This window comes from Nomascus leucogenys, chromosome 4 (genome assembly GCF_006542625.1).
Source record: "Nomascus leucogenys isolate Asia chromosome 4, Asia_NLE_v1, whole genome shotgun sequence".
Classification (NCBI taxonomy): Eukaryota; Metazoa; Chordata; class Mammalia; order Primates; family Hylobatidae; genus Nomascus; species Nomascus leucogenys.
Window position 1 is genome coordinate 21,850,770 of NC_044384.1, and position 25,430 is coordinate 21,876,199.

Consider the following 25,430-nt stretch of genomic DNA (forward strand, 5'->3'; position numbering starts at 1 on the left):
CTTTTCTGGGTAACAGACTGCAGTCTTTTCATTATATCTTCGTATGGTAGAGAGAAAGCAAGAGAGTTCTCTGGGATCCCTTTTATAATAGGGGCACTAATCCTATTCATGAGGGGTCTACCCTCATGAACTAATCACTTCCCAAAGGCCCCATCTCCTAATCTTATCACCTTAGGGGGAAGGATTTTGACATATGAATTTGGGGGCAGGCTGGCTGAGGTGGTCTGTAATCCCAGCACTTTGGGAGGCTGAGGCAAGTGAATCACCTGAGATCAGGAGTTTGAGAGCAGCCTGGCCAACATGGTAAAACCCCATCTCTACTAAAAATACAAAATTAGCTGGGCCCGGTGGCAGGTGCCTGTAATCCCAGCTACTAGGAAGGCTGCAGCACGAGAATTGCTTGAACTCAGGAGGCGGAGGTTGCAGTGAGCCAAGGTCATGCCACTGCACTCCAGCCTGGGCGATAGAGTGAGACGCTGTCAAAACAAAAAAGAAAAAAGAAAGAAAGAAGGAAAGAAAGAAAGAAAGAAGTAAGTAAGTTTCACGTGCATCCGTTTGAAGAGACCACCAAACAGGCTTTGTGTGAGCAACAAGGCTGTTTATTTCACCTGGGTGCAGCTGGGCTGAGTCCGAAAAGAGTCAGCGAAGGGAGATAGGGGTGGGGCCGTTTTATAGGATTTGGGTAGGTAAAGAAAAATTACAGTCAAAGGGGGTTGTTCTCTGGCGGGCAGGGGTGGGGGTCACAAGGTGCTCAGTAGGGGAGCTTTTGAGCCAGGATGAGCCAGGAGAAGGAATTTCACAAGATAATGCCATCAGTTAAGGCAGGAACAGGCCATTTTCACTTCTTTTGTGGTGGAATGTCATCAGTGAAGGCAGGAACCGGCCATCTGGATGTGTACGTGCAGGTCACAGGGGATACGATGGCTTAGCTTGGGCTCAGAGGCCTGACAGGAAGGAAGGAAGGAAGGAAGGAAGGAAGGAAGGAAGGAAGGAAGGAAGGAAAGAAAGAAAAAGAATTTGGGGAAAACATATTGAGTCTATTGCAAAAATGTTTCCACAATATTTCTACTTTCCTGTTCTTGTTATTCCTCTCTTAGAGATCCCTTTTGATACAGAATTTAATCAATTCACATATCATTGCATTCGTTTAGGCTACTTACCATCATGAATCAAATGGCATTTCTGAAGTACCCACAAGATCGAAATGCAAAAAAGGGTGTTTTTAGGTATCCTCCCTGAGAGGTTGGTGGATTTTGTTAAATCTATCCAGGATTTTTGGTTCTAGCAGTGTGTGTGCTTCTGGTCTCGATACACTATTAAAGCAAACAGCAAGTGATCTAATAGCAGCTTCCCAGGCTACCGCAGAGAAGGCCAGACAATCTTCTGGTCATAACGACTTTCACAGCTCAAACTGTGCCACAGACCCAAGGACTTAATTTCCCCAGCTTCTAGTCCTCTTTGTGAAAACCATTATATTTTGTCATCTTCTCTGGTCCCACAGTAGGAAGATCTCCACTTGTCCAATATGCTGGCCATTAGCAATTGGAAATTTCACTCCTGAGAGTGCTGCTTACAGAGAATGGGGCAATTTGCAGTCCATTTATTGTCCCCTTTGTTCTTTAAAATTTATGAGGCCGTTTGCCTGGGTTCTTATGGCTGAAAGTGAATTGACCATTAGCAGGAGACTATTAGCTGCTAAGTGGAGTCTGTTGTAGAGTATTCTCAAAGACCGTTAGCTTTTCATTGGGGGGCAATTGGTGTTTACTGTTTATTGTGTGGTTCAATTGCATGCATTGTTCCCCTGAGGTTGTAAAACCTTTAAAAGCATTGAGAATAGCTTTTAAAAATCCACTTGAAAATGTGCGACCATTTTCACTAGATACAGCTAGTGAATAAGAGGAAGAGCTGATCACCAGGGTTTTGTTTTACTCATGATCAGTCTGGTATATTTGCCTTCTAACTCAGTGGATTATTCCCCTTCCCCTGAGCTTCAGAGTTAGCTGTAAACAATGTGCATCAAGTCATTTCACCCTAAATGCAAATACCAGTCTCGGAACAAATATTAAATAGCACCAATCGAGGCTTTTATGTTCTTTATCAAACCCCAAGGTAAACACGGCTTCTGAAAAGAGGTTCTTTCCTATGGATCAATTCTGATATCTAGTCTACAGGCCACAAGCTTTTCACTCATCCTCTGCCTTTGCCAAGGAGTTAACTGGGGAATGGGGAAAGCATGAAAAATAGTAAAGGCAGAATAGAAATTGTGAGTAAAGGCGAGAGGAAAAGCTTATAAACCTGCTAGTAATGGAGTAAATAGGAAATGAAGTCACTTTAGGTAAATCATTTATAAAAGTTAATCTCATTATATATTTATCACATCAGTATAACAAAATACTTTTTGCATAAACTTTGTTTTTCCTTTATTTGAGGGAAAAACATGTTCTAGCCTCCCTGCTTCTGTGAAAATGCAGCACAGTTGGACAGTTGGTGCTCTGAGTCACTGGATTCCATGGATGCCTGTTGCCTTGCCTTAGACTCTAGCCATAATTTTTATATTGCTTCTATGGGAATATTGTGTTTTGCATCCCAAACAACAAAATTCCAGATGAATTTTGGACTAGCATGTTTATAGCTTGGGCCGAGGATCTTCCATTTCAAAAGAGAGGCTGTAGTTCCTCCCAACACTCAGATTGGTACATCACATCCTATCTAAAGAAAACATAAACCATCACATTACAAAAGAATTGAAATTTCCTGACCTCCTTATTTTGTAAATGGGTTCAAAGTATGGAAGGCTAACTTAGACCCTGTTAAACTATGACTTATGTATTAATGAATTAATGTTCTTTAATTTTTATGTATTCCAAAGTTTCTACAACAAACATATTTTACCATTGTAATCAGCAAAACGAAACAAAAAATAGTTTGATTTCTTTTTTGAGATAGGTCTCATGCTCTCGCCCAGACTGGAGTGCAGTGGCTCACTTCAGCCTTGACCTCCTGGACTCAGATGATCCTCCCACCTCGGCCTCCTGAGTAGCATGACTACAGGTGCATGCTACCACTCCTGGATAATTTTTTTGTATTTTTTGTAGAGATGGGGTTTTCGCCATGTTGCTCAGGCTACAAATACTTTTTAAAAAGAGATTCTGGAGCTTCCTTTAACATAATTAAAAAATCATTAAAGTTGAAAAAATTCCATTTGGCCCCAAAAAGATTTTACTGAATCCCGCCTTTCTTGAGCAATGCCACAAACTTCATTCTTCATGAACTGAGTTTATGTTTCAATAGAAGATTGAGGAAGAACCGCAAAGAGGGTCATATTCATTATTTGCACTTAACCTCATAAACTTTCACCTATCCTTCGCCATCTGTTATCAACCACACCTGCAGGATGGACCGGGGATAACAAAAGAGGCTTTCAGGGGCAGAAAACTACAGCTAAACCATTCCAAAGTCAAAGGTGCCTCTTTGGGAAGTCTGCGTAGATAGCTAGGGATTTTTCTTTCTCAATCGTTAACACATTCACATAGTTCATGAATTTAAAAATAGAAAATGTCTTCCAGGGAATACTTTTTAAAATCCTTTATCTCTACAATTTTCATCTCTCCAGCCCTCACAGGTAATGAATTACTTTTATTTATTAGTTTCGGGTCTATTCTTCAGAATTTCTTTAGGAAAATATACGCATATATGATCTCATATACATTTTAAGCTGTGGACCATTTAAAGAGCACCATATTGGGTGGGAATGATCTTTCTTACAGAATTTTGTTGTTGCTGTAAGAAGAAAATATTATAGTGAACTTTATACTATTTTATTCTCCAGCAAAAGTAGAGATAGCCCAGCCTATTAACTAGTACTAGGAGTCAATAGACCATTAGTTTAAAATAGAACTCTGAACTGTTTTTCCTCGTGCTTCAGCTGAGAAAGAGAATCTGCATCTGTGAGTGTGAAGGCTAAATGGGACATGGATGTGGCAGGCTCTGACAAGAACAAGTACAGGAAGATGATATTAATTATTACCTTTATGTGGGCCATGGTATCTTCTAACCTTCAGCTGATGATATAAATGAACAGCCTTAAATTGTGGCTTGAAACTATTAAGCCAGATTTACAAAGCAAGATTACTGTTATCAAATATTATTTCTATAACAGACTGATCAACCCAACCTTCTTTTATTGCTTACAAATATCACTACCATTGGCCAAAGTTTATTGACCCTCTGTAATATGCTTTCTACAATTCACAGTGAGACTAATGAATTGGAAGAGACCTCTGGACCTCTAGAATGTCTAAGAAGGCAGTTGGTATCCTGCCATAGAAAGGGCCTATGGAGATTTGCAAAGGAAATGAGGGAGGTCTGCCTTCTTTCTTTCATATACCTGAGACCAGGTACATTGAATAGCTGCGTGGGCTTTCACAGCCTTGTTTTGCATAAATCAGTGTTAATTTATATGTTACATTAAAGCCTAGTACAGTGTCTTTAAACAGTCTACTCTATGAAAAACATTTGCCTCATTTGTTTTATCTATCTATAGATCTATATTTATTTTATGTAATTCATATTACATATTCTATATTTCTGAACATTTAAGGCTAAATTTCAGACATCAGGTTCCTTAATCCTAAATGAGTAGGTATGTTTATTTCCCAAGAACAAGGACATTTATTTGTATAACCACAGTACAGTTACCAAAATCAAGAAATTTAACATTGAAACAACACTATTATCCAATGTATAGACCCTATTTGGATTTTACCAATTGTCTCAAAAATGTCCTCTATAGCAATTTTTATGTTTTCTGGTATGAAATCCAATCCGGGATCACTCAATGCATTTTATTCTAATGTGTCTTTAGTCTTCTTTATAATGGCACAATTCCTCAGCTTTTATTTATCTTTCATCATATGGGCATTTATGAAAAATACAGTTCCTTTGTAAATATCTCCCAATTCCTGTTTGTCTGATGTTTCCTCATGACCAAGCTCAGGTTGTGCAAAAATGGAAGGACTACTATGCAAGTGATGTTGTATTCTTTTTAGTTGTTTTACTTTTTTTAATTTGTTTTTTGAGACAGGGTCTCACTCTGGCTCTCACTCTAGGCTGGAGTGCAGTGGTGCGATCACAGCTCACTGTAGCCTTGACCTCCCTATCACCCAGGTTGGAGTGCAGTAGCATGATCATGGCTCACTGCAGCCTCAATCTCCTGGGCTCAAGCAATCCTCCTGCCTCAGCCTCCCAAATAGCTAGGAGTATAAGCGCAGGCTACCACACCCAGCTTCAATATAATTCTCATAAAAACTCTAACAGGCTTTTTTTTCTTTCTCTTACTTAGTGGAATTTAATAAACTTGTTCTAAAATTTTATATGGAAATGTGAAGGACCAAGAATAGCCAAGGTATTCTTGAGGAATAAAGTGGACAGACACACTTTACTAAATAAGAGAACTTATTACAACATTCATATACAGAATGCCATAGATATAGATACAGACATAGATATAGATCTCACTCTGTTGTCCAGGCCAGAGTGCAGTGGTGCTATCTCAGCTCACTGCAACCTCCACCTCCTGGGTTCAAGCAATTCTCCTGCCTCAGCCTCCCAAGCAGCTGGGATTACAGGCACGTGCCACCTCACCAGGCTAATTTTTGTATTATTGTAGACACGGGGTTTCACCATGTTGGCGAGGCTGGTCTTGAACTCCTGACCTCAAGTAATCCGTTCGCCTCAGCCTTCCAAACTGCTGGGATTACAGGTGTGAGCCACCACACCTGGTCCAGAATACCCAGTTTACGTTGAGCCCTCATATAAAGAAAATAAAACTTGACTTTACCTCACACCGTGTGCTAAAATTAATAACAGGTTGATCATAGACTTAAATGTGCGAGGTGAAACAATAAAGTTTGTAGAGGATAATAAAAGATAATACCCTCATGTTCTTGGGACAGGGAAAGATTACTTCAACACGACACACAATGCATTTAACATAGAGAAAAAAGTTAAAACATTTCCTTAAGAGAGTGAAAAGCAAGCCACAAACTGGAAAAAGATATTTGTAATACACGTAGTGAGAAGGGCTTGTGTTTGGAAGATACATAGAACTTCTGTAATTCAGTAAGAAAAAGACAGACAATAAAGGGAAAAATAGGCAAGCAATTGGAACATGCGCTTTATAAAAGGTGATATCCAGTAGCTAAGAAACATGAAAATGTGTACAACCTCTTTAATTTTAAATCACCTTGTCTCTAAAAAAAAAATTGTAAAATGCAAATAGAATCCATAGATCAATACAGAGAAGTGACATTTTTGCAATATTTATTCTAACAATTTGTGAACATGGTTTGTTTCTTCTTTTATTTGCGGGGGTGGGTGTGTGTATTTCTCTTCATAATGTATTGCAGTTCTCTGTGTAAAGCTCTTGCACATCATTTTTAAATTGTATTTCTTGATACCTGATTTTTTTTTTTTTTTTTTTTTTTTAGACAGAGTCTCTCTCTGTCACCAAGGCTGGAGTGAAGTGGTACCAGCATGGCTTATTTCAACCTCGACCTCCTGGGCTCAAGCAATCCTTCCACCTCAGCCTTCTAAGTAGCTGGGACTACAGGCATGTGCCACCATGCCTGGTCGATTTTTTATTTTTTGTTGGGACAGGGTCTTACCTATGTTGCCTAGCCTAGGTTGGTCTTGATCTCCTGGGGTCAAGCCATCCTCCTGCCTCAACCTCCCAAAGTGCTGGGATTATAGGCATGAACCACTGCACTTGGCCTGATACCTTATTTTTCTATGCTACTGCTATTTAAGGATGCAAGTGACTTTTTTTTTTTTTTTTTTTGACGGAGTCTCACTCTGTCACCCAGGCTGGAGTGCAGTGGTGCCATCCTGCCTCAGCCTCCTGAGTAGCTGGGATTACAGGTGTGTAGCACCACACCTGATTAATTTTTCTATTTTTAGTAGAGACAGGGTTTCACCATGTTGGTCAGGCTGGTCTCGAACTCCTGATCTTGTGATCCTCCCACCTCGGCCTCCCAAAGTGCTGGGATTACAGGTGTGAGCCACTGCGCCAGGCCACAGTTGACTTTTTATGTAGACATTATATGCAACAAAATTGCTTAACTCACTTATTCTAAATACTTATTTATATATTCCTTTAGAATAGTGTATACACACAGCCATATAAGCTTCAAATAACGTCAGTAGTGTTTCTAAATCTATAAATTTCTTTCTAAATCTTCAGATAACATCAGTATTGTTTCTTTCTAAATTTCTAAATTTCTTCTCTGTATTTTTCTATTCTTTATTCCCTGACTGGGACCTCTAGTATAATATTGAATAGAAGTGGTGATATTGAATATTCCTGTGGCAGATGTGGAGGTGAGTCTCTCATATCTTCCTTCAAAACAGAGGCCAGGTGCGGTGGCTTATGCCTGTAATTCCAGCACTTTGGGAAGCTGAGGCAGGTGGATCACCTGAGCTCAGGAGTTTGAGACCAGCCTGGCCAACATGGCAAAACCCCATTTCTACAAAAAATACAAAAATTAGCTACGTGTGGTAGCGCACGCCTGCAGTCCCAGCTACTAGAGAGGCTGAGGCAGAAGAATTGCTTGAACCTGGGAGGTGCAGGTTGCAGTGAGCCGAGATCGTGCCACTGCACTCCAGCCTGGGTAAGAGTGAGACTCCATCTCAAAAAAAAAAAAAAAAAGAAAAGAAAAAAAAAACCTGCCTTGGAGAGTGCAGTTGGCTCACAGCTTCTGGCTGCAGGCACCTTCAGCATCTTCTTCAGCTTTTGAGCTGGGCCATAAATTTCCAGAGCAGCCTCCAATCAATTAATGGGCTTGGCAGTGGTGCAACGACTCATCTTTTTGGCCAGCGTGGGACTCCTCCATGGGAATATCTTTGAGCCACAGCTCCCCATTTGGCTAGTCAAGATATTCTCAGAGCTGCACTGTAATTTGCTGTTCTTCCTACCTTATCCTCTTCCTTCCCTTCTCCTTGCACAGGGGTCAGATCAGCATTTAGGTCTGAAGGTTTCTCTGCCCTCTCTTGCTGCCTCCCCTCTTGAGCTTTCATGGGAATTGCCTCCAATAAATCCATTGCACTTCTAAATCTATCTTGATATCTGCTTCCCAGAAGACTTAGCCAACATACTTGCCCTATCCCCCAAATCAAAAGAAAATTTTCAACATTTAACTATTAATTATGGTGTTCACAATAGGCTTTCTGTAGATGCTCATTATCAGATAAGGAAGTTTCTTTTTATTTTTTCCATTGACAATAAATGGATACTGAATGTAATCAAAATTTTTTCTACATCTTTTGACGTGATTTTACATTTTTTTCTCTTCTGTTCTGGTAATGTAGATAATTACAATGGTTGATTTTTTAGTGTTAAATAAATCTTCTTTTCCTGGGGAAAAAAAAACAGCCAACTTGATCATTACTTATTGCCTACTTGCATGTTGTTGGATTCTATTTGTAAATATTTTGCATAGGATTTTTACAACTATATTCATGAGTGAGATTAGCCTGGAATAATCCTTTCTTGTAATGGTTCTTTTTTGTAGTTTTCAGATCTCTGCTGAAATTATGTCTTGTTTTTAATCTTCTTGAATACCATAAGCAAGTCTAGTCTGTTAACTCCAATATCTGGAGTTCCTTTAGGTCTGTTTCAATTTTTGCTAGTTCTGCTCTTTTTTGCTCATGTAGTGTTTTGTCTCCACATGTGGCCTGGCTGTTTTTTTTCTTTTCTTTTTTTAGATGGAGTCTCACTCTGTAGCCCAGCTGGAGTGCAGTGGTGAGATCTTGGCTCACTGCAACCTCTAACTCCCAGGTTTAAGCAATTCGCCTGCCTCAGCCTCCTGAGTAACTGGGATTATAAGCCTGCGCCAGCACGCCTATTTTTTGTATTTTTAATAGAGGCAGGGTTTCACCATATCGGCCAGGCTGGTCTCGAACTCCTGACATCAAGTGATTGCCTGCCTCGGCCCCCCAAAGCGCTGGGATTACAGGCGTGAGCCACTGTGCCTGGCTGCCTGGTTGTTTTTTATACTGTGCTGGACTTTATATTTGCAAAATTATTTCTAGAAATAATTTGATGCCTAGGTTGATACCATCTTTCTCTAGAGAAATTTGCCCCTGCCAGGAGCCTGGAACACTAGCAATCCAATCTGAGAGACTGAGAAGATTTGAGGTCGAGCTGCAGTCCCAACAATAGTGTGTCAAATTCTAATTCACCCCTATTCATAGCGTGTAGCCCTTCAGGGTTCTAACACAAAGCAAAAGTTGCTCATCGGGGCCTCACCTTCTTGGCAGCCCTGGACTCCAGGATGCCAGTGCACCTCTCCCTGCAATCCCTGCAAGGTTGTCCAAAAGCATTGCTCAGCCTCTCAGGCACCCCCTCCTAGATAATCAAATATCAATGGAAATGCAGCTCCCCTCCCTGAGATTCCATCCTCCCCAGATCAGAGCATTACAATTACTCACTTTGTACTCACTTAGTATAATAGAGATTCCTATATAATATATGTCTATATGAATTTGTCCATTTAACTTAATTTTTCAAATGAACTGACAAAAAGTTCACAACTTACTCATATCTTTTTAATGTCTGTGGCACTTGAGTAATGTTCCTTTTTCTTTTTCTTTTTCTTTTTTTTTGAGATAGGACCTTGCTCAGTCACTCAGGCTGGAATGCAGTGGTGTGATCATGGCTTACTGCAGCCTCAACCTCCTGGGCTTAAGCAATCCTCTCACCTCAGCCTCCCAAGTAGCTGGGACCACAGGTGCATGCCACAACACCCACCTAATTTTTGTATTTTTTTTTTTAGAGATGGAGTCTTGCTATGTTGCTCAGGCTGGTCTCAAACTCCCGGCCTCAAGCAATCTGCCCACTTTGGCCTCCCAACGTACTGGGATTGCAGGCGTGAGCCACTGTGCCTGGCTTGTAATGTTCCTTCTTCATTCATAACATTATACATGTTCCCACTCTCTTTCCAGAGTTTTGCCATCTTACTATTCTCATGAAGGAATCACCTTATGATTGTGTCATTCCTCTCTATTGTATGCTTGTTTTCTTTTCTTTTCCTTTTGAGAGACGATCTCCCTCTGTCACTCAGGCTGGAGTGCAGTGGCACAATCATGGCTCACTGCAGCCTCAACCTCCTGGGCTCAAGCAATCCTCTCACCTCAGCCTCCCAAATAGCTGGGACTACAGGTACATGCCACCACACCAGGCTAATTTTGTTTTTACATTTTTATAGCTGTGAGGTCTCACTATGTTGTCCAGGCTGGTCTTGAACTCCTGGGCTTAAGCAGTCCTCCTGCTTCAGCCTCCCAAAGTGTTGGGACTATAGGCGTGAGCCACTGCACCCAGCAGTATATTTGTTTTCTATTTCATTGTTTTCTATTCTTATCTTTCTACTACTTACTTTCTATTTACTTTCTTATTACTACTATATATTTACTTATTTTATATTCTTTGGGCTTATTTTGTGGCTCTCTAAGTTCTTTAGATAGGTACTCAGCTCATTAATTTTCAACCTTTCATCATTTCTATCTGATATGGTTTGGCTCTGTGTCCCCACCCAAATCTCATCTTGTAGCTCCCATAATTCCCACTTGTTGTGGGAGGGACCCAGTGAGAGATGATTGAATTATGGGGGTGGAACTTTCTCGTGCTGTTCTCATGATAGTGAATGGGTCTCACGAGATCTGATGGTCTTAAAAACGAGAGTTTCCCTGCACAAGCTCTCTCTTTGCCTGCTGCCATCCACATAAGCTGTAACTTGCTCCTCCTTGCCTTCTGCCATGATTGTGAGGCCTCCCCAGCCATGTGGAACTGTAAGTCCAATCAACCTCTTTCTTTTGTAAATTGCCCAGTCTCAGGTATGTCTTTATCAGCAGCATGAAAACGAACTAATACACTATCTTAGTCTATTTTAAACTGTGTATTACATGCAAATATGAGGCTACAAATTTTCATCTATTTTCTACTTCAGTTGTACCCCCAAATTTAAATATGTGGTATTTCATTATCATTCAAAATTTTTTTTTAATTTTCAGTAGGACTTATTCTTTAATCTGTGGTTCTTAAAACAATTTCTTGATTTTTGAACATACGAGAATTTTCTCCTTCTTTTTTAAAAATTTTAAATAGAGATGGGTTTTCGCCCTGTTGCCTAGGCTGGTCTTGAACTCCTGTGCTCAAGTGATCCACCTGCCTCGGCCTCCCAAAGTGCTGGGATTACAGATGTGAGCCAACATGCCTGGCCATGAGAATTTTCTCACTCTTTTTTTTCTTTTTTGAGATGTAGTCTCACTCTGTTGCCCAGGCTGGAGTAAAATGGCACAATTTTGGCTCACTGCAACCTCTGCCTCCCAGGTTCAAGCAATTCTCCTGCCTCAGTCTCCCGAGTAGCTGGGACTACAGGTGAGCACCACCACACCCAGCTAATTTTGTATTTTTAGTAGAGACGGGGTTTCACCATGTTGGCCAGGCTGGTCTCGAACTCCTGACCTCTAGTGATCTGCCTGCCTTGGCCTCCCAAAGTGCTGGGATTACAGGCATGAGCCATCGACCCCGGCCTAAGAATGTTCTATATAAATTTGTTGTTGATTTCTATTAAATTGCATTTGGTGAGGGAAGATGCTGTGACTTCTTTCAATCCTTTGAAAGTTGTTGAGACATGAGTGCTGCATATTCTTGGATTGCTCTTGAGAGTTACTCTCCACCCTCTCCTCTCTGCTCTGAATGGCTGGGGGCTAATCTTTATTCACCGTGTCACCAAGGCTCCCTTATCTGCTAGCTTCTATATTCTGCCAAATAACAAGGTGGTGACTAATAGGTTTTAGGTTTCAGAGGACATTTGAAACATTCATGGCTACATTGTTCATTATTGCTCCCCAACCGAAAACACCCCAAATTTTAATCAGCAATGGAATATATTTAAGAAACAAACAAACATACATTCTGGTGTCTTATACAATGAAAAACTGTACAGTAATAAGGCAAATTATAGCTATTTGTGTATGAATTTCACAAACATATAAAAGCAAGCCAAGAAGGAAGAGGAGGAGAAAAAAAGATGCATGCATTAAATAGGGCTCTCTTTTCAAAAAATAAGGCAAAATAAGCTATACTGTTTAGAAACGCATACATACATGGCAAAGTTATAAAGAGACTCAAGAAACTGTTCATCCCAAGTGTCAAGATACGGGCCCAGTCTAGAGAGGACGGAAGCGTTCTCATCTAGGAGGGACACACAGGGATGTGTCTGTGTCTATGTCTTAACTTGAGTGGTGGTTATACAGACCTTTGCTTTAAAATTTTTCCAAAAGCCAGGAATCAGCAAATTATGACCTGTGGGCCAAATCAGCCCAGTATCTGTTTTTATAAATAAAGTTCTGTTGGAACACAGCCATGTTCATCCGTTACGTATTTTGTATAGCTGCTTCCATGCTGTAATAGCAGTCTAGAGCAGTTTTGGCAGAGACTATATATCCTGCAAAGCTAAAAATATTTACTATCAGGCCTAGAAGAGTGCATAAAACACGTACGTATGGTTTCAACCAGGGGCTGCTTCAAACCATATATGTAAATTTTGCTCACTCTTCTGTATGGATGATACATTTCACATTTTTCAAAGAGGAAATAGAAAAGGAAAGAAAAATGAATGAGATTAGCTTCTAATATGGTTAATATGTACTCACTGATTTTATAAACTTTGTTTTGAAGACTCACTCTGAAAATCTGAATCAAGAATTATTTGGTTGGCCAGACGCGGTGGCTCACGCCTATAATCCCAGCACTTTGGGAGGCCAAAGCGGGTGGATCACATGATGTCAGGAGTTTGAGACCAGCCTGGCCAACATGGTGGAACCCCGTCTCTACTAAAAATACAAAAATTAACTGGGCGTAGTGGCACATGCCTGTAATCCCAGCTACTTAATTTGTTTGAACCCAGGAGGCGGAGGTTGCAGTGAGGCGAGATCGTGCCATTGCACTCCAGTCTGGGCAACAAGAGTGAAACTCCGTCTCAAAAAAAAAATTTGGTATAATAATTAACTAAAACCCACTCATGCTAATTCATGTAAAGGGAGATTTATTATAAAGAGATAAATCTTTTTTTTTTTTTTTTTGAGACGGAGTTTTGCTCTGTCGCCCAGGCTGGTGGAGTGCAGTGGCGCAATCTCGGCTCACTGCAAGCTCCGCCTCCCGGGTTCAGGCCATTCTCCTGCCTCAGCCTCTCCGAGTAGCTAGGACTACAGGCGCCCGCCACCATGCCCGGCTAATTTTTTGTGTTTTTAGTAGAGACGGGGTTTCACCGTGGTCTCGATCTCCTGACCTCGTGATCCGCCTGCCTCAGCCTCCCAAAGTGCTGGGATTACAAGCGTGAGCCACCGCGCCCGGCATAAGAGATAAATCTTAAGAAATCCAACTGAATTTGAGAACTGGGAGTAGCAACTCCAGGCAGTTTCTCTTTCTCTCTCTTTCTCTCTCTCTCTCTCCTTTCTCTCCAGTCTGGTCCTTCACAGATGATAAGTTGCTCAGTCCCTATGTCCCAACTCCAAATTTCTGGGAGATATTTCATTTACTGCAACTTGGGTTACATTCACTGGTGGTGCAGTTTGTAGTAATGTGGCAGGTAGGGTAGCTGGGGGAAGGGCGGCATTTCTTTTTTTTTTTCTTTTTCTTTTTTTTTGAGACGGAGTTTCACTCTTGTTGCCCAGGCTGGAGTACAATGGCACGATCTCGGCTCACCGCAACCTCTGCCTCCCAGTTTCAAGTGATTCTCCTGCCTCAGCCTCCCGAGTAGCTGGGATTACAGGCATGCGCCACCATGCCCAGGTAATTTTGTATTTTTCGTACAGATGGGGTTTCTCCATGTTGATCAGGCTGGGTCTTGAACTCCTGACCTCAGGTGATCGGCCCTACTAGGCCTCCCAAAGCGCTGGGATTACAGGCATGAGCCACCGTGCCTGGCCGAAGGGGAGCATTTCTAAGGAGAGATCGTGGATGGGAAGCAATGATTTTATGTATGTAACAAAATAAGAAAGGAACTAGGCTGGACATTGTTCAGAGGGCAATAAACAGTGGGTGAGTGATAGATGGGGAAAGATATTGCAGGGTACTCTCCAAGTGTGTATAAGGATTAATTTGCATCATGTATTGCAAATATTTATAAATTCTTTCAAGTCCTTGAAAGAGAAGTCTAAATGTGGGATCAGAATGAATGAGAATGGTGAATTTTCTATAATGTGCAATCAAGCAAACTAGTGGGAAAATGAGAAAAGGCAAAAAAGCTAACAACGACATTGAAATAAAGCCTTCAAAAGAGTTTGATTTGCAAATTAGTATATGAGAGTTTACACGTTTAAATAATTTCCTACACCAAAGTAGCAGTCCTTGCATTTATGATAAACATGCTGCCTAGTGCAAGTCAGAATGTTTGAATTATTACTAAAGGATGTGAGCTGGGCCCTTCATGAAGAGCAGAAGTCAGCTAAACCACTTCGTGCTTTGAGGTACAAATGTAAATGAAATTAGCGGGAACTCTATCCCACCTGCAGTGGGACAGGAGTGGCACAGCTCTTCCAACCACCTCTGGCTCAGTTGGCCCCTTCAAGGCTCACTCGTGGGTTCTGTGTTCGGGTGCCCCAGCATGACACCCCAGATGAGAGCACAATGTCCTTTTCTCCGTCTCTCCCCACGGTGTCGTAAGTGTTCATCAAAGGTTGAGGAAACGACCAAGAAGTGGCCGTTCTCACGTTGGGGAACACGATGGCACTCCTGGGCAGACAGCCTAACACTGAACAGTGTGCACCTTCTCCTTCAGTCCTGAGAATTTCTTGGCAAACCTTCACCCCTAGGGCTTTCCTCCACCGGCTGCAAGGCTTCTGCCACGTGGCTGTGACCTCCTGCTCCTCACCCCCATCACAGACTCCCTCATCCCTCCAGCCCCCTTCCTTGGATATCTGCCAGCTCAACCAGCCTTGCTTCATTGTGCAAAACACTCCAGGTCACACCTCAGCCAAATATCCATTCATGAGTTGTTCGTGCACCCTGGCCTCCCAGGGGAACATGCAAGGCTTTAAAATCTCTTTTACTCCTTTCTCCCCTCTCTCCAGCACCACTAAGAGGAAAAAGACAGGAAAAAGTTTACTTTCCCACTGAAATTATTTATGCTGGACCTCTTGGAAGGTCCAGTTGTCTGGCTAGAAACAGTTGAAGTCTAAAATACCCATAGCTTTCTTTCTGTACAGGAGTGGAAGACAAGGTTCAGAATGTTTGACCCCTTCACCCGAGGGCACGCAAGGCAGGTGGGGAGGCAGGATTCTAACCCAGGCTGAAGTTTCTAGATCTAGTACTTGTACTAAGCTGCCATGCTGCTTTATGTCTGCGACCATGTTGGAAAAAAGTATTTTAGCTGTACCATCACTTAGTTACAATTATTCTGATTCTGTTTAATCATCCACCTAATTTCATAGACCTGGCTCAAGCTTCTATTTTCTTAATGTTTACATTTTTCCAATATAAAAAATAGAAAATAATTGCTCATTACACTGGGGTAAGTAGTATCCCCTCAAAATTTATGTCTACCCAGAACCTCAGAATGTGACCTTATTTGGTGAAAGGATCTTTGCAGATATAATGAGTTAAATGAGGTTATACTGGGTTAGAGTTGGACCCAAATCCAATGACTGACTCCTTAAAAGAAGGCCATATGAAGACGCTCAGGGAAGAAGGGTGTGTGAAGACAGCAGCAGAGATTGCAGGAACACAGCTATAAGCCAGGAAACCCCAAGGATGACAGCCACCACCAGAAGCTAAGAGAGGCAAGAACAGATTCTCCCCAACAGCCTCCAGAAGGAACCAATCCTATCCAAACTTTAATTTCAGATTTCTGGGCTCCTGTGAGAGAATAAATTTCTGTTGTTTCAAGTCACCCAGTTTGTGGAACTTTGTTACAGCAGCAGTAGCAAACTAATAGACTGATTAAAGGAAAATGGAAATTAACAGTGAAAAGGAGAAATGAATGAATGCCCATCTGATTTGCAGCTTCTTGACACTTTTGATATTTTTCTTTCCAGTCATTTTGTGTTAGGTATAACCATGCTGCACATACTCTTCTGTCTCCTGATTTTTGCTTAGTGTTAAAAGCATTTATCAAAATGCTTTTATCAAAACTAAGACTAACATGTAAGTTTTGAAAGCATGATGTCAATGATTATATAATGTTTCACTAAGAGAACGCTCTAATTTTCTCATGATTATTTATCAGTGTTGTCCTGGGTTCATAGTTATTTAATTAACATGTATATCAACTGGTGCAGTCCTGGCACATTTTGTGACTGTCTGCTCACACTGGAGAGGCAGTTAAGAGCCTAGAGCTCAAGAGAGGTTGCCTGGTTTCCCACCTTACCCCACTTCTTACTAGCTGTATGACCTTGGGCTAATTACTTATTCTCTCTGTGCCTCAAGTTTCCTCACCTATACAATATGAAAGAAAAGCCTACTTTATAGGGTTGTCTTGAAATAAATTAATGTCTGTATAGGACTGGATCGTGGTAAGCCAGTGAATAAAATTTGTGAATAAAATTTATTCAGAGCATCTATTATGTGCTGGGTTCTTGAAAATACACTTAGGTCTTGAAAAAACTTTACACTCCCAAGAAAGCCAATGTGTTTAAAAAATGCATGCAAAAAATCATAACGGAAGTAAAACCTTACGGTAAATTGGGGTTGGAATAGATTGTGTAGGTGGTGGACTGGGTTTCTCTTTCCCTCCATTAGACTGTGGCTGCAGTGGAAGTCAATTGTTACAAAGTTTTCAAAATATATCATACATGCCCAAAAGTAGAATGACTCATTAAAAGGTGTGAACATTTTTAAAGGCTGTGGACATAATATATTGTCAACATGCTTTCCAAAAAGTAGTAGCAATTCACACTTTCCCCAGCAATACAGAGGGTTCTCTGCATCTTTGGTGGCATTGGAAATGCATTCTGTAACCTGTAAGTGAAAAATACTTCCTTATTTTAATTTGTGCTGAATTACTTTTGATGATAGATACAGGTAGGTAGGTGAGTAGGTAGACAAATTCTAAACTTTATTATTTTTGTTTGGTTGGCTGGTTTGATTTTGTTGTTGTTGTTGTTTTGTTGAGACCCTGTTGAGACAGGGTCATGCTCTGTCATCCAGGCTGGAGTGCAATGGCAAGATCATAGCTCACTGTAGCCTCTACTTCCTGGGCTCAAGGGATCCTCCCAGCAGAGCCTCCCAAATAGCTGGGACTACAGATGCCTAAACTTTAAAAGATGAAAATTTTCCACAACTGAGTGCAGTCAAAAGAATGTGCTACAGAGTCAGAAAACAAGCCTAAAAGACACGTTTAACAGGGCTGTGAACCACAACAGCATTGCTGGAATAACGGTGCTTAGGAATAGCATTTATTCAGATAAATAATTTCTCTTGTTTATGTTCTACAAGGAACATATATTTCACTAGATTAGTATAAGTTCTAAATAAGATAATACATGTAACAACTAGTACATAATAGGAGATCAAAATGGTATCGTTTGCTTTGAGAAAGTTATATATATAATATACATAATATTTTATATATATAATATTTTTTATATATATATAAAATTTTTTTTTTGAGATGGAGTCTCACTCTGTCACCCAGGCTGAAGTTTAGTGGTGTGATCTCGGCTCACTGCAACCTTCACCTCCTAGGTTCAAGAGATTCTCGTGCCTCAGCCTCCCAAATAGCTGGGATTACAGGCATGCACCACCACGCCTGGCTAATTTTTGTATTTTTAGTAGAGATGGGGTTTCACGCATGTTGGCCAGGCTGGTCTCCAACTCCTGAGCTCAAATGAACCACCTGCCTCAGTCCCCCAAAGTGTTGAGATTATAGGTGTGAGCCACTGCACCTGGCCCAATTTTTTTTTTTTAGAATCTTGCTCTGTTGCCCAGGCTGGAGTGAAGTGGCATTATCTCCCGGGTTCAAGTAATTCTCGTGCCTCAGCCTCCCGAGTAGCTGGGATTACAGGCATGCACCACCATGCCAGGCTAATTTTTGTATTTTTTGTAGAGACAGGGTTTTGCCATGTTGGCCAGGCTGGTGTTGAAGTCCTGACCTCAAGTGATCCACCTGTCTCAGCCTCCCAACGTGCTGGGATTAGAGGCATGAGCCACTGCACCTGGCCGAAAAAGTTGTTTTATAGCCATATTATTTATAGCCATATTATTTTAAAGCCATGCCTCAAGCATAGCAGATGCATTAGCAAATCTGGAAAGTACACCAAAGGTCAAGTTCAGGAAGTGACAGTTGTGAAAAATACTCATAACCCTCCAGCCACCCAAAGAGAGCAAGCTTACTCTGACCATGCAGATTCACAGAATCTATATGTGCTCTGACAAGATTTGCCATGAGATGCTTACAAAAGTAGCCATAGTGATCAAACCAGGCAATCCAGGTACTGTCACATGTCATAGTTACACATCATTAGCAAAAAATGGAGAAAATCAGAGAACAGTCCACGGCTATCATACCAGAAGTGCTATAACACCATATTCAGCAACAGAACACAGGGAACTGAATGGTGAGACACATTTACAAGTAGATACACTGACCAAAGCAAGTTAAGATTATGTATAAAATATTAGTTCCATACATGTGTATATCCTGAGGTAATTTTAAATTTAAAAATTATTTTATGTCCAACTATAATGTTTTTCTTTTTAAATGGTTTTATTTTATGTGCAAATAATGAGCAGATGTTGTACCCATAAATTCTACTTTCCAAAAACAGGAGCTTTTAAAAAGAAAACCACATAATAACTTTTAAAAGGCACTAGGATTCCTCTGCTTCTAGATCATTGCTAGGCTAGAAAAATAAAGTTTTTTCTACCAGGAATCACAAGTTAGAACTGAGTATTCTCCAAAGTGGAAATTCTAGAGTGTAGTGTCACTCCAGGCAAAGATTATTCAGTTCTCATTCCAAACATCCACAACTACCTATCAGAAAGGTTAAACCAAGTTGAAACAGTCCAGCATAATTAAGCTTCATCAAACGATGTCATTATGCTCTTCTAAGATGCAAATAAACCAAAACAGGAAATACTAAAATCAAAATATTTGACACTGTCATACAAATTGTTAGTTCCTTGTTGTATCCCCCCTTCTATAGAATTAATAAAGTGAATATTTTACTGCAAAGAATATTTTATTTTATACATCACTACCATGATTTTTTGCCATTAGTTATTATACAAATGCTGCCTAGTGCCATTATCCAAATGACATAACCATTTTATGTCCGCAATTCACTAATCTAGTTATAAGTAGAATTTTCATGATTTGCATAAGTACATCTATCAGTGAAGATTTAATACTGAGATGCAATCTAACATCCGTAGTATCTGGTGTTTTGTAGATGGCAATGTAGGAGAGATACATTTTAATCACTTTTCATTTAAATGAACTTACGCAAAAAATAAACTAATAATTTAGCAGTTCCAAGACTCCAAAGGGCATTTCCAAATGTCCATAAAAGAAATGGTTACAGAGATATTTAAGAAGCATCTTCATGTCCACATCCTGTTGTAACTGCTGTACCATTTTCTCTTCCAACTCCTTCCCTTTGCCTGCAAGACGGGCTTGGATAAGATGAATGCTTTGCCTGACTTCTTTGATATCCTGAACTTTCTGTAGCTCTTTATTTTTCTTCAATCTGTTCATTATAAATTTAGCTTCGGCCGGGCACGGTGGCTCACGCTTGTAATCCCAGCACTTTGGGGAGGCTGAGGCGGGCGGATCACGAGGTCAGGAGATCGAGAACACAGTGAAACCCCGTCTCTACTAAAAATACAAAAAAAAATTAGCCGGGCGTGGTGGCGGGCGCCTGTAGTCCCAGCTACTCGGAGAGGCTGAGGCAGGAGAATGGCGTGAACCCGGGAGGCGGAGCTTGCAGTGAGCCGAGATTACGCCACTGCACTCCAGCCTGGGCGACAGAGCGAGACTCCATCTCAAAAATAAATAAATAAATAAATAAATAAATTTAGCTTCGCATTTCTGTTTGATCTCATCAACTCTCTTCATTGCATCAGTAGTTTTATTCTATAGCTCTCGCTAGTATTTGATAGGTTCATTTCTATGTTTGTCAAATTCAAATGAATTATCTACTGTAAGCTCTTTACCAGCTCCTTTCTGGAATGGTTTGGTCAGCCTAACTTTGCGAGGATTGCGCTTCTTTTTAAAGTTTTTATGACATTTAGATTTACAAAATCCGAACACCTTGCAATCGTTGCAGATGAACATCATGCAATGGCCAGGGTAGATAGGCCCTGAACAGAAATAACACTTCTTTTTTATTTTATTTTATTTTATTATTATACTTTAGGTTTTAGGGTACATGTGCACAATGTGCAGGTTTGTTACTTATGTATCCATGTGCCGTGTTGGTTTGCTGCACCCATTAACTCGTCATTTAGCATTAGGTGTATCTCCTAATGCTGTCCCTCCCCCCTCCCCCCAACCCACAACAGTCCCCGGAGTGTGATGTTCCCCTTCCTGTGTCCATGAGTTCTCATTGTTCAATTCCCACCTATGAGTGAGAACATGCAGTGTTTGGTTTTTTGTCCTTGCGATAGTTTACTGAGAATGATGTTTTCCAGTTTCATCCATGTCCCTACAAAGGACATGAACTCATCATTTTTTATGGCTGCATAGTATTCCATGGTGTATATGTGCCACATTTTCTTAATCCAGTCTATCGTTGTTGGACATTTGGGTTGGTTCCAAGTCTTTACTATTGTGAATAGTGCCACAATAAACATACGTGTGCATGTGTCTTTATAGCAGCATGATTTATAGTCCTTTGGGTATATACCCAGTAATGGGATGGCTGGGTCAAATGGTATTTCTAGTTCTAGGTCCCTGAGGAATCGCCACACTGACTTCCACAATGGTTGAACTAGTTTACAGTCCCACCAATAGTGTAAAAGTGTTCCTATTTCTCCACATCCTCTCCAGCACCTGTTGTTTCCTGACTTTTTAATGATCGACATTCTAACTGGTGTGAGATGGTATCTCATTGTGGTTTTGATTTGCATTTCTCTGATAGCCAATGATGATGAGCATTTCTTCATGTGTTTTTTGGCTGCATAAATGTCTTCTTTTGAGAAGTGTCTGTTCATGTCCTTTGCCCACTTTTTGATGGGGTGGTTTGTTTTTTTCTTGTAAATTTGTTTGAGTTCATTGTAGATTCTGGATATTAGCCCTTTGACAAACCTGACAAAAACAAGAAATGGGGAAAGGATTCCCTATTTAATAAATGGTGCTGGGAAAACTGGCTAGCCATATGTAGAAAGCTGAAACTGGATCCCTTCCTTACACCTTATACAAAAATTAATTCAAGATGGATTAAAGACTTAAATGTTAGACCTAAAACCATTAAAATCTTACAAGAAAACCTAGGCAATACCATTCAGGACATAGGCGTGGGCAAGGACTTCATATCTAAAACACCAAAAGCAATGGCAACAAAAGCCAAAATTGACAAATGGGATCTAATTAAACTAAAGAGCTTCTGCACAGCAAAAGAAACTACCATCAGAGTGAACAGGCAACCTACAGAATGGGAGAAAATTTTTGCAATCTACTCATCTGACAAAGGGCTAATATCCAGAAATAACACTTCCTGATACACATGTTGAACCCATGTGGTTCCCCACTGACCACACGCCAAGCTTGAGAGCCCATCTACAATTTTTTTTTAACTTTTCATTTTGAAATAATGATAGAGTCACCAGAAGATTCAAAGAAAGTGTACAGGGAGGCCCAGTGTACCCTATACCTAGCCTCCTTCAGTGGTGGTAGCATCTTGAATAATTACCGTACAAAATCAGAATCAGGAAATTGACATTGAAATGCTCCACAGAGCTGATTCAGATTTCATTGGTTTTATAAGCACACACGTGTGTACTTCTATACAATCTTATTACGAGTGTAGCTTCCTGTAACCACCAACACAATTGAGATACACAACTGTGCCATCACTACAAGGCTGCCTCATGCTGTAACTGCCCAGCGGGTTCACCCTGCCCACTGCCTAGACAGAGCTGTTTTATCAAGATAGGGGAATTTCTATAGAGAAAGAGTCATTCATGCAGAGCTGTCTGTGTGGGAGACCAGAGTTTCATTATTACTCAGATCAGTCTCCCTGAGCATTCGGGGATCAGAGTTTTTTTTTTTTTTTTTTTCTTTCTTCTTTTGAGATGGAGTCTCACTCTGTTGCCCAGGCTGGAGTGCAGTGGCACAATCTCGGCTCACTGCAAGCTCCGCCTCCCGGGTTCACGCCATTCTCCTGCCTCAGCCTCCCAAGTAGCTGGGACTACAGGCGCTTGCCACCGCACCCGGCTAATTTTTTGTATTTTTAGTAGAGAGGGGGTTTCACCGTGTTAGCCAGGATGGTCTCGATCTCCTGACCTCGTGATCCGCCCGCCTCAGCCTCCCAAAGTGCTGGGATTACAGGCTTGAGCCACCGCGCCCGGCCTCTTTTTTTTTTTTTTTTTGAGACTGAGTCTCGCTCTGCCGCCCAGGCTGAAGTGCAGTGACGCGATCTTTGCTCACTGCAACCTCCGCCTCCGAGGTTCAAGCCATTCTCCTGCCTCATCCTCCTGAATGGCTGGGATTATTGGCGCCTGCCATTACTCCCAGCTAATTTTTGCATTTTTTAGTAGTGACAGGGTTTTGACATGTTGGCCAGCCTGGTCTTGAACCCCTGACCTCAAGTGATCTGCCCACCTTGGCCTCCCAAAGTGTTAGGATTACAGGTGTGAGCCACTGCGCCTGGCCAAGTGTTTAGCTTTTTAAGAAACTGATATTTTCCAGAGTGGCTATACTACTTTACATTACTATAAGTGTAGGGAAACAGATAATTTTCTCTCTATCTTTCATAGTTCTTAGTTGGGATGGGCCACTGTAACAAAAAACAGATTAAAAAGAGACAAATAAACAGGAGATTATTAACATGTATACTTCGTGTAGTATACAGGGGAGATACCCAGAGAAATTGGTAAATTTCAAAGAGGTGGCTTTGAACTCAGACTTAAATACCATGTTGGCTGAAACAAAAAGAAGGGTGTAGGGAAAGTTGATTATGCTCAGGAAAAACTGGCAAATAAGAGTAAGATTTGTTATGGAGATTTAAGTCAGTGCCTTCTCCATCAATAAAGGATAACTGTCTCCAGTGACTTAGAGTCATCCTGTCCTCCTGGGATAACGTGGGTTATAGGGTAACTTCCACTCTGTTTTCAGAGCTTCTCCTGTGGTTGCAGTTTCCCAAAATAATCAGCTCAAAGTAAGAGAGGGGAGAGGAGAGAAAGAGAAGGAGAGTTATTATAAGGAATTGGCTTATGTGATTATGGAGGCCGAGAAGTCCCACCATCTGCCATCTGCAAGCTGGCAGCTGGGGAAAGCCAGGAGTATCATTCAATCTGAGTCCAAAGGCCTGAGAACCAGGGGAGCTGATGCTGTAAACTGCAGTCTGAGGGAAGGAGAGACTGATATTCCAGCTCAAGTCATCTGGCAGAAAAGAAGGGCCAAATTCAGGGCTGGGCAAGGTGGCTCATGCCTGTAATCCCAGCACTTTAGGGGGCCGAGGCGGGTGGATCACTTGAGCTCAGGAGTTTGAGACCAGCCTGGCCAAAATGGTGAAACCTCGTCTCTACTAAAAATACAAAAATTAGCTGGGCATGGTGGCACGTGCCTGTAACCCCAGCTATTTGGGAGGCTGAGGCGGGAGAATCGCTTGAACCTGGGAGGCAGAGGTTGCAGTGAATCAAGATCGCACCACTGCACTCCAGCCTGGGTGACAGAGTGAGACTCTGTCTCCAAAAAAAGAGGGGACAAATTCTCCCTTCCTCTGCCTTAAAGCCCTCAACAGCCCATTGAGGAGGGTGATCCACTCATAGACAGAATCGGAAATGACGTTTCGCCAAGTATCTGGGAACCCCATGACCCAATCAAGATGAAACATAAAATTAACCATCACAAACGCTAATGATCAAATATAAAACGGGAAGTGGAGTAGGGAGTACTTAGAGTTGGGAGGCAACAGTTGTCTCTGCAAACAGGATGGTCAGGGAACGTGCCCTGAGACAGTAACATGTAGATCTGAAGGAGAGAGTAGGGGGCTTGAGAAGGGAAGTAACTCACCCATGACCCTCACCCTTATCCACTAACTACTAACTCTGTGTTCTCTCCCTGATGAGAGCTGGTTGTTTTATTTTCATAAAGTCGTGAGATGTTAGAGATGGAAGTGACCATTGGGGATGGCCTAAGTTTCACTGAAGATCCTAAGTCTATTAACCAAAAAATTGAATTTTTATGGCAACTGAGATTGATAGTGGTGGCTTTTTGGAGCATGGCATGGAGCAAGATCCAAAGGTTAGGTCTGGGTTCAGAGCAAAAAGTGATGTTTTCCCCACGTTCAGCAGGAGGATGGTGACATTAGACAGTCGGTGGCCCATTCCTCTTCTAGTGTGACCCTCCCATTACATGATGAGGACATAGGCAGCTGGAGTGTAACAGACAGGAAGTGGCTGGATTTTCATAATGGTCTTTAACATGAACACTTTTATGCCTTCACTGTTTCCATGATTGACTAAAGGAAAGTAAAAGAAATGGAGGAGGCTGGGCGTGGTGGCTCACACCTATAATCCCAGCACTTTGGGAGGCCGAGGTGGGTGGGTCACCTGTTGTCAAGAGTTCGAGACCAGCCTGGCCAACATGGTGAAACCCTATCTCTACTAAAAATACAAAAAATTAGCTGGGCCTGGTGGCGAGCGCCTGTAATCCCAGCTACTTGAGAGGCTGAGGCAGGAGAATAGCTTGAACCCAGGAGGTAGACGTTGCAGAGAGCCGAGATTGCGCCATTGCACTCCAGCCTAGGCGACAGAGTGAGACTCCGTCCCCCCCAAAAAAAAAGAAAGAAAAAGAAAAGAAAAGAAAAGAAAAAAGAAAAAAAAATGGAGGACTCCACTCTTGGTTACAATGAAAAGAGTCCCCGCCTCCCAAACTTGCAGTTTCTCTCAGGCAACCATTTTATTCCAGGGCTTGGCCAGGCCTCCAGAAATGTTATTTTTCTCTTCTTCTTTGTGGACTCAGCCCAGGGAGGAAAGGTATAATTGCAACCCCACACCCACAAAGATGCTCCTTGGACTTGGATAAAAGAGCACAAGACACCATTTTTATCACTTAACCCGGTAAAAGAAGATACCTACACAGATCACCAGGACCACACAGTAGGAACAGAGGCCCCCCTTCCCCTGTGCTGCCCAAGTTCCTAGAGGGATCTGAATGAAGCAACTGTTTAACTAATGCAACCATGTTTAAAGTTCCCAAGGGATCCACATT

General features: G+C 41.5%; 1 protein-coding gene across 1 annotated transcript; it reads right to left on the reverse strand.

Annotated features, from left to right (window-relative positions):
* Positions 1-15,021: 15,021 nt before the first annotated feature.
* On the reverse strand, positions 15,022-24,544 carry LOC100593441 (probable ribosome biogenesis protein RLP24). Its single transcript, XM_030810025.1, is given in 4 exon segments — positions 15,022-15,134; positions 19,577-19,770; positions 20,083-20,375; positions 24,503-24,544. Coding segments are annotated over 4 exon segments (642 nt in total).
* Positions 24,545-25,430: the final 886 nt, after the last annotated feature.